The sequence below is a fragment of the Telmatherina bonti genome, assembly GCF_933228915.1.
Source record: "Telmatherina bonti genome assembly, chromosome: 12".
Taxonomy (NCBI): Eukaryota; Metazoa; Chordata; class Actinopteri; order Atheriniformes; family Telmatherinidae; genus Telmatherina; species Telmatherina bonti.
Genome location: NC_136610.1, coordinates 22,637,934 through 22,659,274, shown reverse-complemented (window position 1 = coordinate 22,659,274; position 21,341 = coordinate 22,637,934). Strand labels below are relative to the sequence as shown.

Sequence of the window (21,341 nt, the reverse complement as noted above, 5' to 3'; positions counted from 1 at the left end):
AAACATGGTGAAGTACTATTTATCCTCTGACCACTGGTCTGTAACATTAGAAAGTAGCAGCAACTTATGGTAACAGCATTCCTCAGGTTTACAAACGTGTTGAGTAATTGCAGCCTGTCTAGTTAAAGTTAACGATTCAGTACCTTGTTAAACATGACAAACAGCCACAGCTTTAGTCTTAGGCTGCACTCAGTGTATCACACGAGCTCAGTTACACATTTTGTAAGCGATGCTAAATATATAGAGGGCATCAAAAAGAAAATGAAGCATGAACGAAGACATCAAAATCCACCATTTATTTTCTCTCTCCAGAGGGAATTAGGTCATCATGATAAACATGTACAACTGCGTCAGGAACAATACTGGGAGGAGGATTTTAAAGTCCCCTTCACACAGGAGAACTGATTATAACCTGTACTTCTCTGTGGTTCTTTACAGTTCCAGAGGCACTCTAATACAACGCAATGCAGTAAATCTCATGACAAGGATTTAAGAAAACAACACGGTCAACCAAGGTGATGAATGAAACAAATGAGCTATCTGCTCTGTATTTCATGTACTGTAGATAGATGCGCTTCCTAACACATCGGAACCCAACACAGCACTGGGGCAAGTATAAAACTACAAAAATAATGGGAAAACAAAAGTCTAAGAGCAAAGTTATAATCAAAATCTTTCACGTTTGACAGATGACAACTTGCCATCGTCTTCATTGGCAAAAACCACAGGGTAACATGCACTGATGTTGTCACCGGATGATGTACTGCCATCGGAAATCCGGACTCTTCTCTGGGTTCAAGTGCAATTATCAGTCCTAACTGGCATCAGATACACTGTCACTATATGGCTTACAAGGTAAACAGGTCCATATAAACTAGGTTACATAGACATCTTTCATTAATCAAAACTATGGTACAGCAATACATTGGCAAAACCAAAACAAACAAAAAAACAACTAAATAACTAAGTAACTTTATGTAAACAATAGTATACCACTGTACAGCTTACCCTAACATGGTATTTACACATCAAGTTATTGTACTAGCTAGTTCCCACTTAAAATGGGCTAATGTAAAGACAAAACACAGGGTGATGAAGTACACTGTGCGTTAGGCAATTTCATCCATCACATCTACCTGCAAAGAACTGAATTCAAAGAGAAAACCCAGCAGACAGTATCTGATGTTGGACTCTAAAACGTGTTGTTTAACCCACAGATTCCTCCTCAAAGGTTACATGTTGATAAATCTTTTTTTCTTTGTTTTATCATACATAAGGCAAGGATAGTTACAGAAGGAGGAGGCCTCACATTCTTTGCAAGGGATTACTGATAAAAACATACAGGATACAGGTTGATGGTTCTTTGGGGTAAATGCACTTTTTCAGAGTTTCACTTGATTTTCAAACACGTAACAAAAACACATCAGAGTGCAACAACGGGGGACAAATCTGACTGTCGGGAAGAATGTGCAAAATCTGCTCTAAAGCAAAGTGACACTGTTGCAATTTTTAATGTACAAGGTACTGGGAAATGTACAGGACCATCATAGTAGATGCTGGCGCAGACCCTTTTTCCAACATACTGTATATACAAGGCACTAAGGATAAGATTTAAGGGACCCACATCCAGTCTGGTAACAGCCTCCTCAGTCTGGTCGGAATATAGGATATTTAGGTAAGAATTCTATAAGAATCACCTGCAGAGAGAAAAGACAAGAGAAGACGCTTCAGCAAACCTTATAGTCTTTAAAGCAACTATATATTCATGACAGCTGAAAACTACAATTAGTTATTGAGTGCTGCCATTGGATAAGAATTTGCAGGTACAGTTTCTGCAAACATTAATATCAGAAAATAGAAACTAAAACACAATGGGTCACAGAGTTTAACATAAATAAAAACTAAATGTAATTATTTCCCAAATTAATCAAAAACGTAAGTTTTTCTCAGTAGAACCCTAAAACACAGAGAGCATGTCCAATGTTGATTTTTCTGTCTCATGAAAATGATTTCATCATGAATTTTAATGTGTAAGCAGGTCAGTTAAACTAGACTAGCAGAAACTAAACTGGATGGATGGATGGATGGATGGATCTATCTCCCAAGTCTGTTTTCTGCAATTATTTAAAACTAGCTTTAAAAATTTATGGTGAATCCTTTTCTCCATTTCCTTTTTTCTCTCCATGAAATTGAGGGACCTCACATTTCAATTTGCTTCAAATGAGCCAGACTTCTTTCAAGGCAGTGTTATAGTATTCCTTTATTTTTATTTTTCATCCGCTCATTTTCTTATTGTTTGCTTAAAAGCCTTTTGTTAGGAAGAGAACTTAACACTTTTCTACAAATTATTCATGGATCAAAAATAAGGCACCCAGCTCAAATAATAAAGCGGTGTTGTACCGAGTCATAACAGAGAACTCTGCAAAGAACCAATTTCAAGTAGATTCTTTAGAAAGTTTAAAAACATCGCATTTGTTGCTATTTCTTTGGCTGCATCTCTGGATAATGTAAAGAGAGCACAGTTTGTTAAACAAAAAATATTATCTCTGCACCAAGAAGTTGATTCCCAAAGAGCCATTAGCTGAGACCTTTGCATTTCTGAGCACTGTGTACAGTCTGTCTGGACAAATGGAGGACAAAAGAAAAAGCAGCAGTTTAAAGTTATAAAAAATCTACAACGAATAAACAGTATTTGTAAGTAATGTCTTTAAGAAGATATACAAAATTACTTAAGACAGGACCTGAAAGACACATCTGGCCCTTCTATTCATCCATCTGTTGTTCACTGAAGCAGAAATGGTGTCCCTGGAAGAGTGGCTGTCAGCAAGCTATTCTTAAGGAAGGGAGCTACAAAGTAAAGGCTGATATATGTTGAATGATGCCAGTATTGGACAGAAAGTTAGTGGCAACAGGTCTTATTGAGTAATTAGTCCTCACTCGAGCCCAGACACACTGTTGAAGCAGTGTGGGACAATAAAAACAGAGAATGGAACAAAAGGCAGCGATAGAGCTAAAAGAAGAGCTTTAAAATGTTCCTCATGAAGCCTGAACATCAACTGGGAAAAAGTGCAAGAAAATTAAAAAGAAGAATGAAGGTGATCAAACCAAAATGCTGACTTTTAAGATTGTTAGAATTGTCCAAACTCTGTTTTTGCCTCATATACTGTACTTGCAATTATGTTTCAACAACTTGTTGCACCTTTTTCTCATTTTCCTGATATATTTCTTTATAATAACAGTGGCACAAGATTTCTGCACAGAAATGTAAATACGCCTCTGTTCCTACGACTGTAATTCTTCTTTGCTTTTGTGATATAGAAACAAAACATTGTTTACTATGATTGGTTTTACAAAACTTGACATTCACAGACTTTCTTTTTGGAGAAATGATTAAAAAATCATCAGTGTTATCCCGTGGTGGTCTACTTACATATTCCATCATATTGCTGCTCTCACACTTTCTTTTACTGAGTTTCCAGTGAAGCCCCAGCTGTAGAGAATAAAAGACACAAACACAATGAATGAGCATCTCTTTACACTCAGAGTCACACACATTCACACACACACACACACAAAGAAAGGAAAATCTGTCCAAAATCACCCCTTCAGCATCAGGGCAGCAGGACTGTCTGGTGTCTGTGAGGTCAAACTGTGGCCAGACACCCTGAAGAGCATCCTTTATATCTTTGCACGGCTACTAGCTGTAATTTGTTGCTGTGAGACAAAACAAAATTAACATGTCCTTTTACTGCTGACCTTCTGGTCCTCTCAGAGCTTGTGCACCAGATCTGTCTCAAACTGCTCTGAAGGGCTTATGTGGCAGGGTAGAGTTTACAGAACAGATGAATGATCATTATCCATCATGATGATGCTCGACTTCCACTACATGCTGACACGGACAATTAAGCACTTTCACACAAGCACTAATATGCAATGTTAAATCTTACCTTGTGGTACAATCGGTTATTTTCCCACTCTAACAACTTCTGAATCGACCGCCTTGTCTTTGGAACAGAGAGGAAAAAAAACAAAATACTGACATTAATGCACGCAGAAAAAACTCATTACTCAACTGAACACTAACAGATAACAGTAGAGAGCCACCATTTCAGGATTTATGGACTGAACTCCCAATTTACCAGCCAGTAATTTCCACTTTGTTGTCAGTAATACAGAGTGGTACCACTGCCTTTAAATGACACACCCTTGAGCTGGGAAAAAGAAGAGCTGTGCAATGTATCATTTCTACACACAGTCACAAACTGAACACAAGTTGTTATTACCCTCTGCACTTCAGAGAAATGCAGCTGAATTACTATAACAGCCCCCCGAGTAATCAGCGCGGACATAAGGGAGAGTTAAACTGTCCAACTTGTGTCACAGGAGGTCTCAGACTTACTTTCTTGTTGAGGCAGATAACAGGCCATAGACTGCAGCCTACTGTACAGCAACAACACAGGCAGCCACAGAGAAGCCACTTCACATTCACAGGCAAGTTCTTCTTCAAGCAAGCGTTCACCCTGCTGATGCTGGTTTTGAATTCCTCTGGTGCTACCTTAAAAAAAAAAAAAAAAGGAAAGAGACAGTGTATGTAGCAATATGAACATTAACTATAAGGAATGTGCAGGTAGGGGAAACAACTATGAGGGAAACAGCTGAGAGGGAGTGAGACAATGTCATTTTTGAAGTTGCTGCTTGCTCCAAACAAAACTGTTCACGAAGATCAAAGAGCTTTTTGGAAACCAAAAGATAGAAGTTGGAGATGTTGTCCAGAGATCAAATCTCTAAATTCTACACCACCGACTTGCTAACTGAGCTTCAGACTGTTCAAGGCAAGGAGGGACTCAAAGGAGAGATAAGGCTCAGTGCCTGTGGCAGCGGTGGCCAAACAACTTGAATGGATGCTCATTCCTCGCTGAGTCTGTACGCCATAAAACAGGGGTCGTAATCTTTTATGACAGGATGCAAAGGTCTCTTTGCAAACAGCCAAAGACCTCAGAATAAAGCCCAGCAGGGCCTGATCTGCACCCTTCAATCATCATAATTGTGACCTCATCCATCACATGTCACCCTGGGTCACAATACTGAAGGTACTTTTTATTGCCCCACACTTCCCTCGGCCTGCTCTTACCCTTGCAGCCTTTTTGTGTTTCAGCGTCCGACCCAGGAAGCTTCCCTTTCTTGTCTATGGCAGAGACCTCATTTCATTATTTTATCACCTGGAGCTGGACCCTCCAAAACACTGGGGTCCCTGCCAACTGGACCCCATTGACGGCTTACTCATTTACAGAGCTGGACAGCAACACATTCAAGCCCTTTTCTATGCAGTGTGGAGTGTTAGTTATAATGCATCTCTATCAGATCAAAACCACTCTGGGAAGTTTGAATGGAGGGTTCGGGGAAGTTGGGGTTGTTAAAGCCTCAACAGAACAAAAGAATCACAGCAACTTTAATTGCCTAATTCTCCCTACTTGGGTTTGAAACAGAAAGCAGCTCAGAAGACCGAAGTGCAAGAAAGCTAAAAAGCAACTGTACCTTTCCTGTAAGAACAGAAGGAAATTCTGTGTCGAATCTGTTGCTCAGTCCAAACCTGAGGGAGAAAAAAGGAAGCAATTGATATTGTGATTAAAAAAAGATATTTGACAAAAACTAAGGGAAAAATCTGCAGTTACAAAATTATATCAGAAGCAGGAGAACTAAATATAATGTTAAAGTTGTTGTTTCCCTTCAGGCATGACAGAAGACTTGCATGAGTATTATGTGACAGCTTCTTGTGGAAAAAATGATGGCACATTATCATTAACCAAACTCATAGATATTCTGTGACACAGCATTGCAATTTAAATACACAATATAAATAAACAATATAAATATGCTTGACGTGTGTTCTTCAGAAGTAAAGATCAATTAGAGACAATTTCAATTAAAATTTAAATTTACTGTTTCTAGTATTCAAAGAAAAAGTACTGTACATATTATGAAATAAGATACAAACAATAAATACTAAAAAAAAATCTAAATAACATAACACCAGAAAATCAACAATAACACATCTGTGGCACATTTGTTTTTGTTTCCACTTTTCAAAATAACTGGAATTATAGTGTTTTTATTTTATTCATATTTTTTACTATTCAAAATATGCTTCCATGTTTATCTGCCAACAAATGAATTTGTTTTCATCTCTCTACTTTACCAAACAGACAGGTCCTCATTTTTACCTGAGGACCACCAGTAGATGAACATCTTCTATAGAAAAAAAAGTCATCAAATGTAAATGTGTGGTTTTTTTTTTCTGTTTTCTTAATACATACAGAGATTAGCAAAACTGCTCCAATACAAAAACAAACAAACAAACATTTTAAAATGGATAAGCCTAGCTGTGTTTTGATTTGCATGTGATCAAAGCTGTTCCTGCTAAACTGAGAAAAGTTTCCAACAGAGATTCAGCATTTATTGGACACAATGAAGATAAACATGAAGGGAAGGACTGACAGGAGACACTGTTGAGGTTTTACATGGCTTCATACAATACTTATCATCCTGGTGGTCAGCCTCCATCAAATATCACTGAGGAACTGACGCTTCTCTGTTGACATTGATTAAACTTGGCATAAAAGTGAATAATAATATACTAAGCTGACATGACAACGGTGACAAAAAAAATAATTAATGGATACATGGATTTTTCCTCACTTTTTTGGTTTGTTTTTCCTGAACTGCGGCAGATGGAGTTGTTCGGTGTTAGGACCTGCAGCTAACATCAGATGTAAACATGGCTCAATCAAATATCTGTCCCTTGTCTAAACGTGTGCCGTTGCCATGGGAACTGCAAATGGTTGCTTTTGATCGTCCCTGTCGTGGTCAAACTAACTATTTGCTTGACTAAACAGAGGGCTCTCTGTTTTCGTTGTGATTTGCGTTAGCTAGCAGGCTAGCATCAGCTAAACATGCTAAGGATAACAAAGCGACACCCAGACAAACAAAAGTGACAAACTCGGCTCTGCTTACACTGTGATGTGTCCGGCCCCTCGCATGACAACGGGCTCCGGGCAGTATCTTGGCAAGTGCTCCTCACTCACTACGTGCTCATCCTCTTCGTCTTCTAACTCATAAATGGTATCAAAGTCCGCCATGTTGGGTAGTAAGACGCTCATGACGTTTCCAGCGGGCTCGCGCACGAGGTGCCGCGTGCGGAGCCGGAGTTTAGCAGGCGATCTGCACTTAGATGCGGTTACCTCCATAGACTATGGTTACCTCAGCTGGCAGTAGCGCCATCAAAAAGGACCAGAAATGGAGCGGAAGAGTCTGTCAGAGCTGAGACACACGACATCACTCGGTCTTTATATACCCGAACCAATTCAGAGCATGGATGTAGGTCATATGCATGTAGGTCTGTGCAACTTATTTTATTACTTCTACACTTGAATGAACTTTAGTTGCTTTAAAAAAAAAAAAAGTGATTCTGGCTGCGTAGACCTTTTTTTAACACCCCCCCCTCAAAAAAAAAAAAGAAAAGAAAAGCCATTTTCGGATATGCCTACATAGGCAATATTATTTTCTTTTTCCAATAGTATATGTAGATTTATTAGACATGATAAAAAAAAAAAAAAATCAAATTTGAAAAAGACAGGATAAGCTGCAGGTTATATAAAATTAATTGTTTCAACCCCGAATATCTAATATCTGCTAGATTTTCAAATGTGTTCTTGGACACATTGTAATTCAGAACAAAAGCAAAAACAGTCTGTTAAAAAAAAAAAAAACAAAAAAAAAAAAAAACACCTTGAGCAAAGAAAGTTGGAAACGCTTATTTGCAACAACTCATAGCTTTAAAAACATATTAATCTGTTGCAGTACATATAACCAAGTGTTAATCCCAATGAAATGATCAAACGTATTTTAAATAGCTAAGGCAAAAATCAGAAAGTGAAAAAACGTACGAGTATGCTGCAAAAAAGCACTTTATTTACATTCGTAAAATTGCCACAGACGACCTTTTTGCGTCACTGACAGCATCTTTGTGCACAAAGCAGAGCTGACAACATTTGAAACCTAAAGGATTTGTCACGTCAATACAAACACTTAAGTGAGAATGAGCTGCACACTGTTCAGTTAAAACTTCATTAAAAATTACCTTTTTTCTAAGTTATCCAAAAACACATACATTTTATCACATAAAAAACAGGATATTTATATCTTATAAACTCACAAACAGTTTAAAGCTTTCAAGTTTTAACACATTTTTTTTCTTTTTTGGTTTGCAATCCCCATAATATTAAAACTACTCTATAAAAAGCAATATTTCAAGAGCCTCCAGCATTTTGTAGCTATAATTCAATTTTTTTTTTTTAAGTTTTGATTTTTGTTTTAATTTTCTGCAGCTTTGTGAGTTCAGATCCTCTTGCTGTCCGTCAAGTGTCCTGTTAACATGTTGGAGTGCTCAGTTATAAGAGATGGTCCACAAGGTGTTTTTCTACTGAGTTACAGTCACTTGTTGTATATTCCTGATAGATGGCAAGGTGTTCATTCCCTGAGGGGGGTACAGAGAGCCATGCATATCTGTGGGGCTGAGGGATCCTGGCACTGGCAGAGGGCTCACTGAACCAGGGTCACTGTGCACCGACCCGCTGCTGCAATCAGACTGTCCCATCTTCTTCTTGATCAGCTTTCTCTCTTTTGCTCTGCGGTTCTGAAACCAGATTTTTACCTGAAAGGAAACAGAAGAATCCGATTAGACCATTGTTGTTTTTTTTTCCTCTAACCGCATCTTTTGATGTCTTTGATTTTTCATGACTTGAAATTTTTAAAAAAAGCTCTCATATGGGTCAAAAAGACAATTATGTCAGGGATAAAAAATAGAATGAAATAAAGTCTATAGATAAATGTGTGTTTTTGTTTGAAAAATGTAGAATAATAAATTAAGATATTTTCTTTTATCATATTTACTTCTTAAAATTTTTGTTTATGGGCTTGATCAAATTTAAATACTTCTTCGGAAAATACTTCCATTTTGGGCTGCACATATTTATTTGTTAAACACAATAAATGCATCAATGTATTTAAAACTTCTGAAGCAAACACAATGTAAACTCAGAAATAAAAATCAATGGCAAGTATGTGACAAAATAAGCTTTAATTACATTAGTAAAGTTGCCGTAAGATTACCTTACTGTATCATGAACAGCTTTTCATTGTCTTTGATAAACATAGAATAAAAGTATTTGACTAAGAAGAGAGCTAGTAAAAAATAAAATATTTCCTATTAACTGCATTTTTTTTAGTCTTTAATTCTTATTTTACATTCTTGGCCTATAAAATTTTAACAAATAAATATATAGGAAATAAAGCAGAAAATAAAATAAAGAAAGAATATGAATTAAACAAAAGTATGCTTTTGAAGAACATTGACATATTCTTGACGTTTGTTTTTTCTTTAAAATTTCAACAGATTCAAGCTATCTTATAATATTGTCATCTTCAATAAAGTAAAAGAAAAAATTACGAATGAATACAAAAGCTACAGTACATTTCTGGATAAAGCTAATTAGAATTAAGATGCATCTATCTGGATAAAGATACAGTGAGGGGGGAGGCCTAAGTGCGTTTTCTTTGAGTAAAGAAGTGATTTTTCTTTTAAAGTAAAAACTAAAACAAAAAATCCCGTATTTTAAATCGGTTGTTTGTTTGTAATTGACTACAAATAAAAAAAAAGGCAGTAAAAAACAAACAAACAAACAAAAAAAAACCTATTTGATCTTACCTGTCTTTCCGACAGACCAAGATTGACAGCCAGTTCAGATTTCCTTCTGATGGTGATGTATCTGTTGAAATGAAACTCCTTTTCCAGCTCCAGTCTCTGGTGGTCTGTGTACACTACCCTGTATTTCTCTTTCGTTCTTGTTTTACCTGTAAGAGGGGACAAAATAATACATGAGGCGGTTGAAGTGGAAGACTTCCACAAGCAGGCTGCATGCCAGGACCGGCCTATCTGTGCGCTGCATCTTTATTGGCAGCGTCTAAAATCCACATCCCTTTGGCTTCTCTACAGAAAGGCAAATGAAGCTTTTGATCTCGCTTTGATGACAACTCCTGTTAAGTGGATTTCAGACAGCCACGAGTCACATCGTCCTCTCCGACTTCTCATGAAGAAACAACACAAAAGTAAAGGCTAAATCTGTAGAAAATGTAGCTAAAATGTAAGGGTTTTTTTTATATAGACATTTTTATGAACTTTATTTTTATGGCTGAACACCCAAGAAGAAATTTGTGGCGTTAAAAAGTTGCATCAAAATGAAGGAAAGCAAATGATGTCAAAAGCTTTGAATTTGGTGAAATCATTCCGATTTATAAAAGTTTTGCAGCTTTACAGGAAAAACAATTAAGCATGATACATTCAATTTCACACACATGCTGCTGTAAAGCCTGTAGTTTGTAGTCCTCCAGATTTTCTTTATCTGTGAAAAACGTCACTCTTTCCGGCAATATAACTCTGGGAGAGGAAGAGAGGTTGGCGCATATCAAAGCCAAGAGGTGTTAAAAGCAAAGGCCGCAGCCTGGATATGACGGATAACACTCCAAGCCAAACAATGTAACAGGGAAGTCGAACTCACATCTCCAAGAATAATGACATTAACATCACAACTGCTCATGGCGCCGATTCTTGTCACCTTTTTTTTTTTTTTTTTTTTTTTTTCTCATTTCCAGCACTGAAGAGATCACAGTGCAGTGTGCGCAGGCCGCAGCTTCAAGCTGCACGACTTTTTAAAGAAGAAACAAACAAGTTTTTCTGCTTTTTCTATTATTTCTCTAAAGACCAAATCAGATGCAGTCTACAAATATTCCCAAGATTTAAACGGGACATTAGTAAATGTCCCTGGACAGACAAGACTTCTGCTTTTTTCTGCAAATCTCTCAGCAATTTATGACACGTTTATGACTTAAACAGATATGATAACGTTTAGTTTATGTTTGCGCGTAAAATCCTGCCCGAGTGGCTCACGGCCTGTCCTTCAGCCCATAGACTCAACAAACGAAACTTAACTAAAAATGTTCAAGATGAACTCACCTGTAGAGGATGACTGAGCAGTTTTACTCATCCACTGGTATGAATTGCGCCTTTCTCTTTCAGGAGATAGTTGTGCAACAGTAACGTTGTCCGGTGGCGGCTGCAGAACCGCAGATACAGGGGGATGCATATTATTGTATTCAGGTGAACAGTAGGGAACCTGTCCAGGAGATGAGTTGTTCATTGGGGTAGGAATAGCATTCGGGGGTCCTAAACTATATGCACCCCAGTCTTCTCTTGGTCCTCCATATGAAGGTCCCCAATTGCCCGCTGACTGGTTGTGCGTTTCCATATTTGGCACATGATGGTATCCACTAAAGTCGGGGTACTGGGGTGTCGAAACAAAGTTCTGTGGAGGCAGATTGATGCTTGATCTTCTCACTGGCCCTTGGTGATACATGCCGCTTTCTTTATCCAATAGGTATCCAACATACATGTTTTGTAGAAAAGTTGGAAGTGTTGTTACAACAGCAAAGGGTTGATGCAGCCTGTCTTAAGGCGACATTGCGACCCTGCAATGGTTTAAAAAAACGATCCCTTTGCTGATTATAGTCGTCCAAATGAGTTTCCAAAGTGAAAGGCGGTGTTAGTCCCAGTTTGTCTCCGGCCTCACATGATGTGCCTCTGTTGACAAGAGGCTGAAGGTATACTACGGCCTGCCTGGTGTCAGCCAGCTCATCAGCTCTTCTGGATTTGCATCCTAATGAGAGGGATCGTTGCTGCCAGCTCAGCTGTAGCTTGCGCCTGTCCTGAAGCGCGTCATCACCTAACAGTGGACCTATCCTGAGCATGAATCCTCCCCTGCATGAATAATAAATTTTCACCACGGCCTATCAGCTGCACAAACCGACAATAAACCAAACTGCACGTCCACATACTGTGAGACTGGAGGCCTGTGCGTTGTGACGCACACTTACATGTCTAGCACTGAAATACTTGACTTTAATAAGAAATTAATTTCTAGAGATAATTGTTTAATATTAGAGTGATTAAGTCATTTTTTTTTTAGTCTTTATTTGATTTCGCCCCTTCATATTAAACACGGTGGATCTAACATATTTAAAATTCTCCTAAATGCAAATGCCATTCCTGTGAGAATTCAAGGTTTTGTAACCACGCTTTGCACGTAAATTCCGACTTATTTGCTGAGTTATTCTCTTGCAAACGAAGTGCAAAGTAGGAGAGACTTTTTCTTGAAGCAAGCCGGAGCTTTCGCATTCCGTTTACACCTCAAGGTCGCACTTCACAGCTAATTCCGGTTACAAGGAAACTCCAACCCCCTTCAGAGGCAAACACCGGCCTGTCACACATCATACTGATGTCGCCCAACTTTCTTATTCTGACTTTACAAGCCGGTGTTCAGCTCCAGGTTGTGCGTGTTTAAGGGAATATATTTAATCATTTAGACATAAAAAAGGTCAAATATAAAAAACTAACCCAAAAAAGAAAAGATGAATTCCAGGCCCAAATAAATAAGTCTCTAAAGCATCTGTTAATCTCCCACAAATTCATTATAAGACAGTTTTATAAAGTTGCTTTGCACACTAATTTCTAGTGTCCTGGCTGTTTTTTGTTAAAGAAATATTCTGGTCTTTTTCTTGACGTGTTTGCAGCAAAAGCTTTACAAAATCAGCTATCAATTTTCTCAGTTCTGGACTCATGACTTGCCAACAAATATACTTTATTCTAAGATACACACACACACACACACACACACACACACAAATAAATAAAATAACGAAAAGATCAATATTGTGCAGTCCACTTGTGTCTTTTTTCTAAATTATTATAGAAACTGTAATCAGCAGGTTTTTGATATTTTGAAAGAGAAAGTGATTGTTTCTTTTTCCCTTAACAGATAATCAATACATTAATATGTCTAAATATGCCCCTAGTAACTAAATCCGTGATCTTTCTTACATCTTCCCATCAAAACTCTGTGTGGGTCCATGAGAGTTGTACATTGGGCTGTTTCGGGATTTGTCACAATTCAGACTGAGTGCTGCTCTCTTGTGGACATTTTCAGAACTACAGTCAAAAGCGCAAGTCTGAGTGACTTTTCACAAGGCTTCCTTCTTTTACCTGAAGAAGCAAGCCTCAACAAATAATAATAATAATAATAATAATAATAATAATAATAATAATAATAATAATAATAATCATAATCATCATCATCATCATCGTCATCATGATCATAAAACTATTCAGATTTGAGAACAAACACAACACTTTGCCAGCTAATGGCTAAGAAGTGTATCTGCTGAACTTAAGAGGAACAATGCACAGGCTACTTAGAGCACAACAAAGGGACTACATAACCTAAAAAGGAAATATTTACAGAGCGAGGGAAAGAACAAGAAAAAAAGAGCAGGAGAGGAATTAATACAAGGACTAAAAGCTGTGGAGTATGCTACACACTCAAAAATAGAGGTACCAGCTTGTACCTAAAAAGGTACAAATGCTTGTCGCTGGGGGTGTACTCTTTTGAAAGACATTTCTGTACCCTTCAGTTCTGGTCTATTTTTGTACCTTATCAAGTTCAACCTTACCTTATCAAGTTATGTTTTTTTTATGTTTTCCACAGCATTAGGCCTGGTCCATGCAACTTAGCAATATTATCTTATCTTTAATCTAGAAATAATCTTCAAAAACTCAAAATACTGACCAGACATACACTTAGTTTGCAGCATCTGACCTTCATTGTCTGGTGTAGTAAATGACTGTTAAGTAGTACTACTGTCATCACTCAACTCTGCTCTAGTTTGTAACATTACAGCCATTAACATTACATTTTTCAATGCTGCAGGTACCCTTATGGTCGAAATGGTACAAATTTGTACTTTATGTCACTTTGAACCCTTTTTCGTACTCTGAAGGTGTGCTTCTGGTCTCTTAAAGACCAGTATTGTACTTTTGAGAGAACATTTCTTTAAAATGTACCTATAGGTACAGAAATGTCCTTATCTTGTACCTCTATTTTTGAGAGTGTATGATTTCTAACAATTTCTGCAGTGACAGCTTGTGGCCTTGTTCAAGGTCTGCAAAGAGGTTCACAATGATTGTATAATCAAACATTGATGAATATCTTCAAGACATAGAGATGGAGACGATGTATACATGGCACTGATTTGCATGTTAACTTGGCATCCATTTTACACTGCTCTTCCTGACACAATCATCTGCATTTATCTGATCTTTGTATATTCTGATTTGACTACTAATTCATAGAGACCCCAATTTAAAAGGGTTGTTGGATTTTGTTTGTTGTTTTGATAAATGATCTCACTGCTCTGTAAACTTTGCTAAAACCAAGTGGAAAAAAGACTGATTTCGTATTATTTTGGTGGATTATCTTGCATCAGACTAAACTGGCCATCTGGATGATTTCAGACATCACTGTACATTACAAATGGGAAAAGTTGGGAGTTCATTTTTTAAAAAAAACACATTAAACCTCATGAACTTCTTTTCATTTGTTATTAAACCTTTATTTATTAGTTAGTGTAGTTGTTGGATATTGTTACTTTTTTTTCTGATTTTCTTTCAACACTTTGAAAAATTAACATTAAAGATTTTATGTGATGAAATGTGTCTGGACTAAAATTTTTTCCTTATCTTCAGAAAAAAAACATCTTAAATTTTGCAACACAATACTGTAACTGCAGCATCTTTTGTGTCCTCTGTAACAGGTCGGAGATGCAGGCTGGTCAGTCTTGCATGGCCATCGTCTTCTTTCTCTGTTGTTTCTTTGTAATGTCTCCAGGCAGGGATTTTATGCTTTTCTGTTTATAAATACAGGACAGCCTTGGAAAAGATGTTGCCCTCAAGGCAGGACATTTCAACTATGTAATATTTAATTTCGACTTTTTTTTTGTGATTTTTGCTATTTGTTGTTGTCTTTTTAAGCTTCTGCACCGCATCTGCAATGCTTTTAATGTTTTATGTAAAGCACTTTGCACTGTCTTGTACATGAAAAGTGCTATACAACTAAACTTGTCTTGCTTTGTAGTCCATTCCAGATCTCACCAGCAGCAAAACTCCCAACACTTGCATAACTGTGGTTCTTGAGAACCACAGTTGGCCATCCTCGATGTAAAGTATTAATTCTAACAAATCTTATCCTCTAGTCCAGATGAAGACATTTATATCTGATTTTGTGAAAACTAAAAAAAAATTTCTACCCTCTTCTATGCCTCCAGAAAGGGCATATGGTGTCGTTGTGTGTCTGCGTTCAGTAAAACAAATAGGAAACATTCAAGTGGAAATTCTTGCAGCATGCTGCAGAGTAGCTCCAGTTCATCAGGAATCCATCTCCAGGCCGAAACATCGTGCTCCTAACATTGGTGCTGAGCTCGACCGTGTTCTAAGGGAGCTCACCATCTGTGTCTCTGGCACCAGCCTTCAGAAGGATTCCACCACAGTCCTAAACTGGCTGCATAAACTGCTGTTGTCAGATAACTGTTGGTGCCAGAGTTTCAGACATCCAGGAGATGACAGATGCAAGTGTGTGGCGGTACTTCCAGAAACAATCCTGCAGATGACATAACTTGAAGACTGACTCTTTCACAGATGCTTAGCTCAAATCGTTGGAACCAGGGATTCTGTGAGGAATCGCCCAGGCCAAACTGTTCCAATGTCTCCTCATGTCATGACCCTGCTGAAGTATGTTGGTTTGATTTCTGTTGACATATCTCTGTGAATCCTGCTCTAACATGTCTGCCAGATCCAAGCACCTTCAAGGACTTTGAAACAATACTGGATGCTTCTGTCCAAGTCCTTTATGGAGCAGCTGAGAGTTCAAACAACAGATGACTTCAAGCAAGGAGAACTGTTCCTCTTCAGGGAAGTGCAGAGACCGTGTCTCTGAGGAATTTAGTCTTCTTACAGAGGCGATGCCAACAAGCAGCAGATTACTCACCTTAACCTAGAATATGACATAGAAACTCAGCTGATCTGTGTCGGAGGGTGACTACGAAGATGCCAAGAGACCCTCCACTTGACCTTGCTGGATCCATCATCATGGAGAGATCATTCAGGACTATGAAAGCAAACTTTCCCATCCTGGAACAGAGATAGTTTTCGCCGTGCAGAGCTTTCCAGATTCGTCTTGTAATCCAGTAATCCAGTTACTCCTAAAATTGATGACTTTCCTGTTTACAACTGCATCAACCAGTGTTCCGCTCTATTGGTGTCGACTGTTTTGGGGCCGGACATAATCAGAATTGGACATCTATTTGCCAGGATAGCAATTTATTTCTGATGGCATGTCATTGGTTCATTGCCAGAAGAGGGAAACCCTTTGAACTTTCATCTGACCAAGAGACAAACTTCAAGGGTGGTAGCTCTAAACTCAGGGAAATGTTCAATGCTCTCACCCCATCTGCAGTCCAAGCTCTCCCGGTTTAATCCTCCTCAAGCACCGCACTTTGGTTGTTCCTGGGAACACAATATCCCCTCTATCTAGTCTGCTCTGCACACTGAGTTCTCAGACCATCACAGAGGACGTATTACGAACAATATTCACTGAACTGGAGAGGATCAGAAACCTGAAACCTCTACATCATCAGATTTTGCAGATCCATATACAGTCAGTATCAGTATATTGCTGATGGGGCGGCCTGATCCCTCAACACCACAAATCACACAACTAGATGTATTCTCAGAGATCCTGAGATGTTGCAGATAGAGGCAGTGCCAAGCCTTGGTTGGTCACTTCTGATCCACTTTATCAGGGACTATTTACCTCCCCTCCAAACCCACACCAAGTTTGTTGTGATTCTTCACTTAAGGATTGAGGGCTTTTTATTTGTATTGTGTTATTTGTATTTCTGATTGTAGGAGGTGGGACTTCATTTGTAAACAAAAAAAGGAACATTTTATTAACACAGACTTCAATAAATTCCTCATCAACTCCACCCAAGCTCGTCATACACTCCTAATGTCCGCAGCATGACAAGAATACCTGAAAGACAACCCAGAAACGGGACATCAAACCACCAGTGCATTATCACTGCAAATCTCACTTGTGACACAAACTCCATAAACCAGGTTTCAGGAAGTAAAGTCTATATGACAACCAGGTAAATTTTATGGGAGAAGACCAAAACAAACAAAGCAACAAACAAAACAGACATATAAAAGGAGAATAGTTAGTCTGTCTTAAGTTGCAACTTTGGATCTCATTCTACATGCCAAGCAGCAACAATTCAATGCATTTCCATTAAAATCTTGTGTTGCCACACAAGCTCACTCTCAGCATGAGGCTCACCTCATTGCCAGCTTCACCTGGGACCCTCTACACACCTCTAGCCTTTTATGAACTTCTCTCTCAGTCAGAGGCAGCCACTATCCACCCAATGACACTGGTTCCAACAATAATAATATTAACATAAACAATAACAGAAAAGACAAATATTGCCCAAACGTCTAATCTTTTCTAAACAAAATTGTTGTTTTAGGCTGGAATTTCTCATAATATTCATGATTATATAATCATGTTTTCTTTGGCACACTCACCTCACAAGATTTAAATTCTCATACATGAAAAAAATCCCAAACTATTTTACAGTCGGTTGCTTATCTGATAGGTGGTGTGTTTTCAAGAATGGCTGACTGAGATTCTGAGTGAACATTTCAAACAATATCAGTGCAGCTGTGATTCATTATGTCAGAATGTATATTATGATAACAGTCATGAAATTGTGCTGGAGTTCTGTTATCAATTATATTCAGATTCAGGCTAAAACTGGGGCTCGTTTCTTTCTCATGCAACACTTCAAGTCTCCACTGAGCCAGTAAAACACCTGTTTGTGCACAAACTACATGTGGACACATGATGGTGCTGTAGAGTTGCCCATGTGCTTTGTGGACGTGGAGATAAAATCACCAGGTTTGTGCTCTCAAAAACAGATAGATAGATAGATAGATAGATAGATAGATAGATAGATAGATAGATATTTCTTGTGGGTTCTCATCTTTTTAGATAAAATAATGTAAAAATCAATTTGATTAAACAGTTTTGTGAATTTTCTTTAAACATTTGTCTCCGTGGTATATTTAACTGATGGTCTTTACATGAAAAATATATAACAAAGTAATTAAGCAATGAAGTGCTTTGAAAAGTAGATTCTGACTTATCTGATGTTTTACAGCATCAAAACTAACTGCATTGCTACAACAATCAATTTCCACCTTCTAGAGAATATCTGCTGGTCTACTCGGTTTTCAAGCAGCAGATGCTTCTGATTCCTCGACCAGTTTGACTGAGGGGCATTCATGTCTCCAAGCATATTGATGAGTTCCTAAAGTTTTGTCATGTTGAGGGTCAACAAATTGTCCAGTGCTGATGTTTACTGGATTACACAAAACATTGCCTTTCCCTGAGCTCAGCAGAGAGCAGCAGATCAAAGACAGCCAGTGGTGAAGCAGCGTAAGAATTCATTGATGCTACTAACCACAGGTTTCTGCAGGAAAGAAGGTAAAACGGGACCATCTGCTGCTATTTTTAGACTAAGTGCTTACACGTTTGACACTCTGGCTCTGGTACTGGGTTCGTCCTCTCCACATGTGTGAAGAATTCAGCAAACACCAGTCATATTCGAGAGTTGGGCTGATTTGTTCAGCATATGAGTGAATACATGTTGACAGGACTGTGATAAATATCGCTGTTTATAAGCTGTCCTTGCCAAAGCAACTGTTCGACAATTACACAGAAATATGCTTTCTTCTTCCCACTCTTACATTTTTGTTGTGTTATATATTCCACCAGCTATTAAGAGTTCTGTATGATAAACTTTTAGCCACAAAGCAACCAGATAAAACAGTTTTCTGTAAACATACTGTGCTCTGTGAGGCAGAAGTCACTTCTTAGGTTACAAAGATTATAAATGTAGAAAAATTCAACATGTTAACTGGAAATATTCTATGTTGTTTGGTGTTGCCAGTAAATCAAATCAAAAGAAAGACAAAACAAACTACAGTGCAAGTGTTTTTGATTAAATAAAGGAGGCCCAGCTGTCTGGTTCATCAATGGCAGAAGTTCCTTTACATGACCATTTGTTGTTAGGATCAATGCTTTGGAGGTTTTGACTGTTCATGCATTTAAGTTGAGCAAAAATAAATAACATTTAGAGAAAATAAAGAAAATGTCCAGACTTTTCTAAACTGATGTAGCTCTGGGGGAAATGTTTCACCAGACCCTGTGATGCTGCACAAAGCAGAGTTTATCCTTGTTGGATAACTCATGTGTTGTGAATTACTAAGAACAATAAAGAAACTAGTAAATATAGCTTGTTATTTAATTGTTTATCTCATAGCATCTTGAAGGCATGTTGTTTACCAGACAGACTTACACAGAAGCAGAAAAACATCACAATGTTTGTTTCATTCATACTTTGTGTCTCTCCTCTGCTTACTGATAGAGAACAGTAAAAGTTATTTAAATGAGATAAGACCAGAGCATAACACATTTAAATAACTTTTTAAATCAGATTAAAAATTATTTGAAAGAGATACGAGTAGATAAGTCTCCAGCTTCATTGTAATAGTTTAGGCAAAATCTAAAAAGAAAAGAATTACGACAACTACATAAATGTCTGATTCTGAACTTTCAACCACAGCCTTCCATCAACAAACAACAGTGAAAAGTAACCAGTCCATTGTTTCCCTCCCTGGCAGGAGGTAAGGGGTGAACAGAGTGTTCATGTTCCAGCAGGGCCTGGGAAAAATGCTGCCATCATAGTGGCATAATTAATGCAAACACGATGGGGTTGTTTTGTTGTTCAGATGCATGTCTGTGATGGTAATCCCTTCTCTGCAGTTGTGGTGCTTCTGTTGGCCATCCTGTTGGCTGCTCTGTGGCACTGTTTAGTGAACTGTATTGTTGGTTGAGTCAAAATGTGGAACACCAGACCTTCATGTTTGCTGCCTTGAGCATATTGTAAATGTGCGGCGGCTGGCAGACTTTTTTTCCTTTTCATCCGTGCTGTACTACGTCCAATAGCCTGCAATAATGTGGCTGAAGTTTCCATAAATCGGTCATGAATGAAATCCCAAACTGTTTTGCCCTCAGGGTTACTTTTGTGTCCCCCAGAAGTGAGATAGTTTGTTTTTTAGTTTTCAACAGCTTAAATGTTTTGTAGGCAGAGAAAACACATTTTCTGCTCCCACATTTGCACTTTGAGATGGTCCAGACTGAGGCATCCCAACTATTTTTTTTTACAAAGATTGCTGCAGTTTTGCGCGAACATTCATGTTTGGGAGTATTTGATGAACTGGTACACAGTTCTTTACAGATGTTTGTCTATTCCACAGATGATGAGATTCACAGAGGTTGGTGATGCCTGATTATAAATGATGATCTCTGCTTCTTGCTTTTATTTCACTGTCATGAAAACAGAAAAAGAAAAAACAAAAGTTTGATTCTTAAAAGGTTTTTTTCTGGAAAACATGAACTTTTCTCCCCTGAACGAAGCACCTTCATCATTTTCATTCTCGTAGCTAAAGCACAAGATTATGTTTTATCATGATGAGCTGATTGTTTTTTCCTCTTCCTGACTGAAGCTCAGAAGCTCCTTTTTTTTAGCTCAACATGTTGTTGGCTCGCCTTGGGCTTTTCTTATTAAAGATAGACTAAAGTTAGGTGTCTTAATGGGAAAGAATCCAGCTCATTGTTCTGCATTTAGGTGAGAGGCGTGAATGTGGCATGCCCACCATTCACCTGCTTGAGCAGGGGTCTGGGAAAATCATTGTGTGGGCGTTCATGTGGTCAGGGGGAACTTTTGTCCCTGTTTTTTTTCCTTGAACCGTTAAGAAACCTCAAATCAAACTGCAAGATAAGATTTTTTTTTTCCCCTTGCCATAACTGTAGTTGCTCCCTTAATTCATTAACAGCTCTTTTTCAGTGATTGATGAAGGGTTTTTGCAGCTCTGTTTGTTTTGGGAAGCTGTGGAAGTGGTCAAGGAGAAGTGCAGTCAGGAGGGAGGGGTGGGGGGTAAAAGAGTTTTTTGTGCACTGGTAAAAAGAGGAAATCATTAACTGTTTGCAGATCATATGTGATGCAAACTACATAAAATTAAACTTAAATCACACCTGGTCTCATTTATCCAAGGCAGCACTATGTTGCATTATATTTCATGTTAAATCCATGACAAGCTTCACGTTAAGCAGCCTCCTACTTCTACAGGTTTCGCAGACTTTGCGGGAAATTTCAGCACTTTTTTGCTGTGGAAAATGTACCATCCTGCTACAACCTCATCCTGAAAAAGTAAAAAG

The 21,341-nt window shown here is 38.1% G+C and overlaps 2 protein-coding genes across 2 annotated transcripts; both read right to left on the bottom strand.

Annotated features, from left to right (window-relative positions):
* Positions 1 to 317: 317 nt before the first annotated feature.
* chic1 (cysteine-rich hydrophobic domain 1) lies at positions 318 to 7,157 on the bottom strand (the record flags this gene model as incomplete). The annotated part of the gene is made up of 6 exons (XM_079250488.1): positions 318 to 1,697; positions 3,431 to 3,490; positions 3,948 to 4,004; positions 4,400 to 4,555; positions 5,536 to 5,590; positions 7,012 to 7,157. 6 exons carry the CDS (start codon positions 7,155 to 7,157, stop codon positions 1,647 to 1,649), a joined length of 525 nt encoding a protein of 174 aa, XP_079106614.1. The 3' UTR covers positions 318 to 1,646.
* A 1,319-nt stretch (positions 7,158 to 8,476) lies between these two features.
* Positions 8,477 to 11,504, bottom strand: cdx4 (caudal type homeobox 4; the record flags this gene model as incomplete). The annotated part of the gene is made up of 3 exons (XM_079250439.1): positions 8,477 to 8,710; positions 9,764 to 9,909; positions 11,069 to 11,504. The coding sequence occupies 3 exons, from the start codon at positions 11,502 to 11,504 to the stop codon at positions 8,477 to 8,479; spliced, it is 816 nt and encodes a 271-aa protein (XP_079106565.1).
* Between the last annotated feature and the right edge of the window lie 9,837 nt (positions 11,505 to 21,341).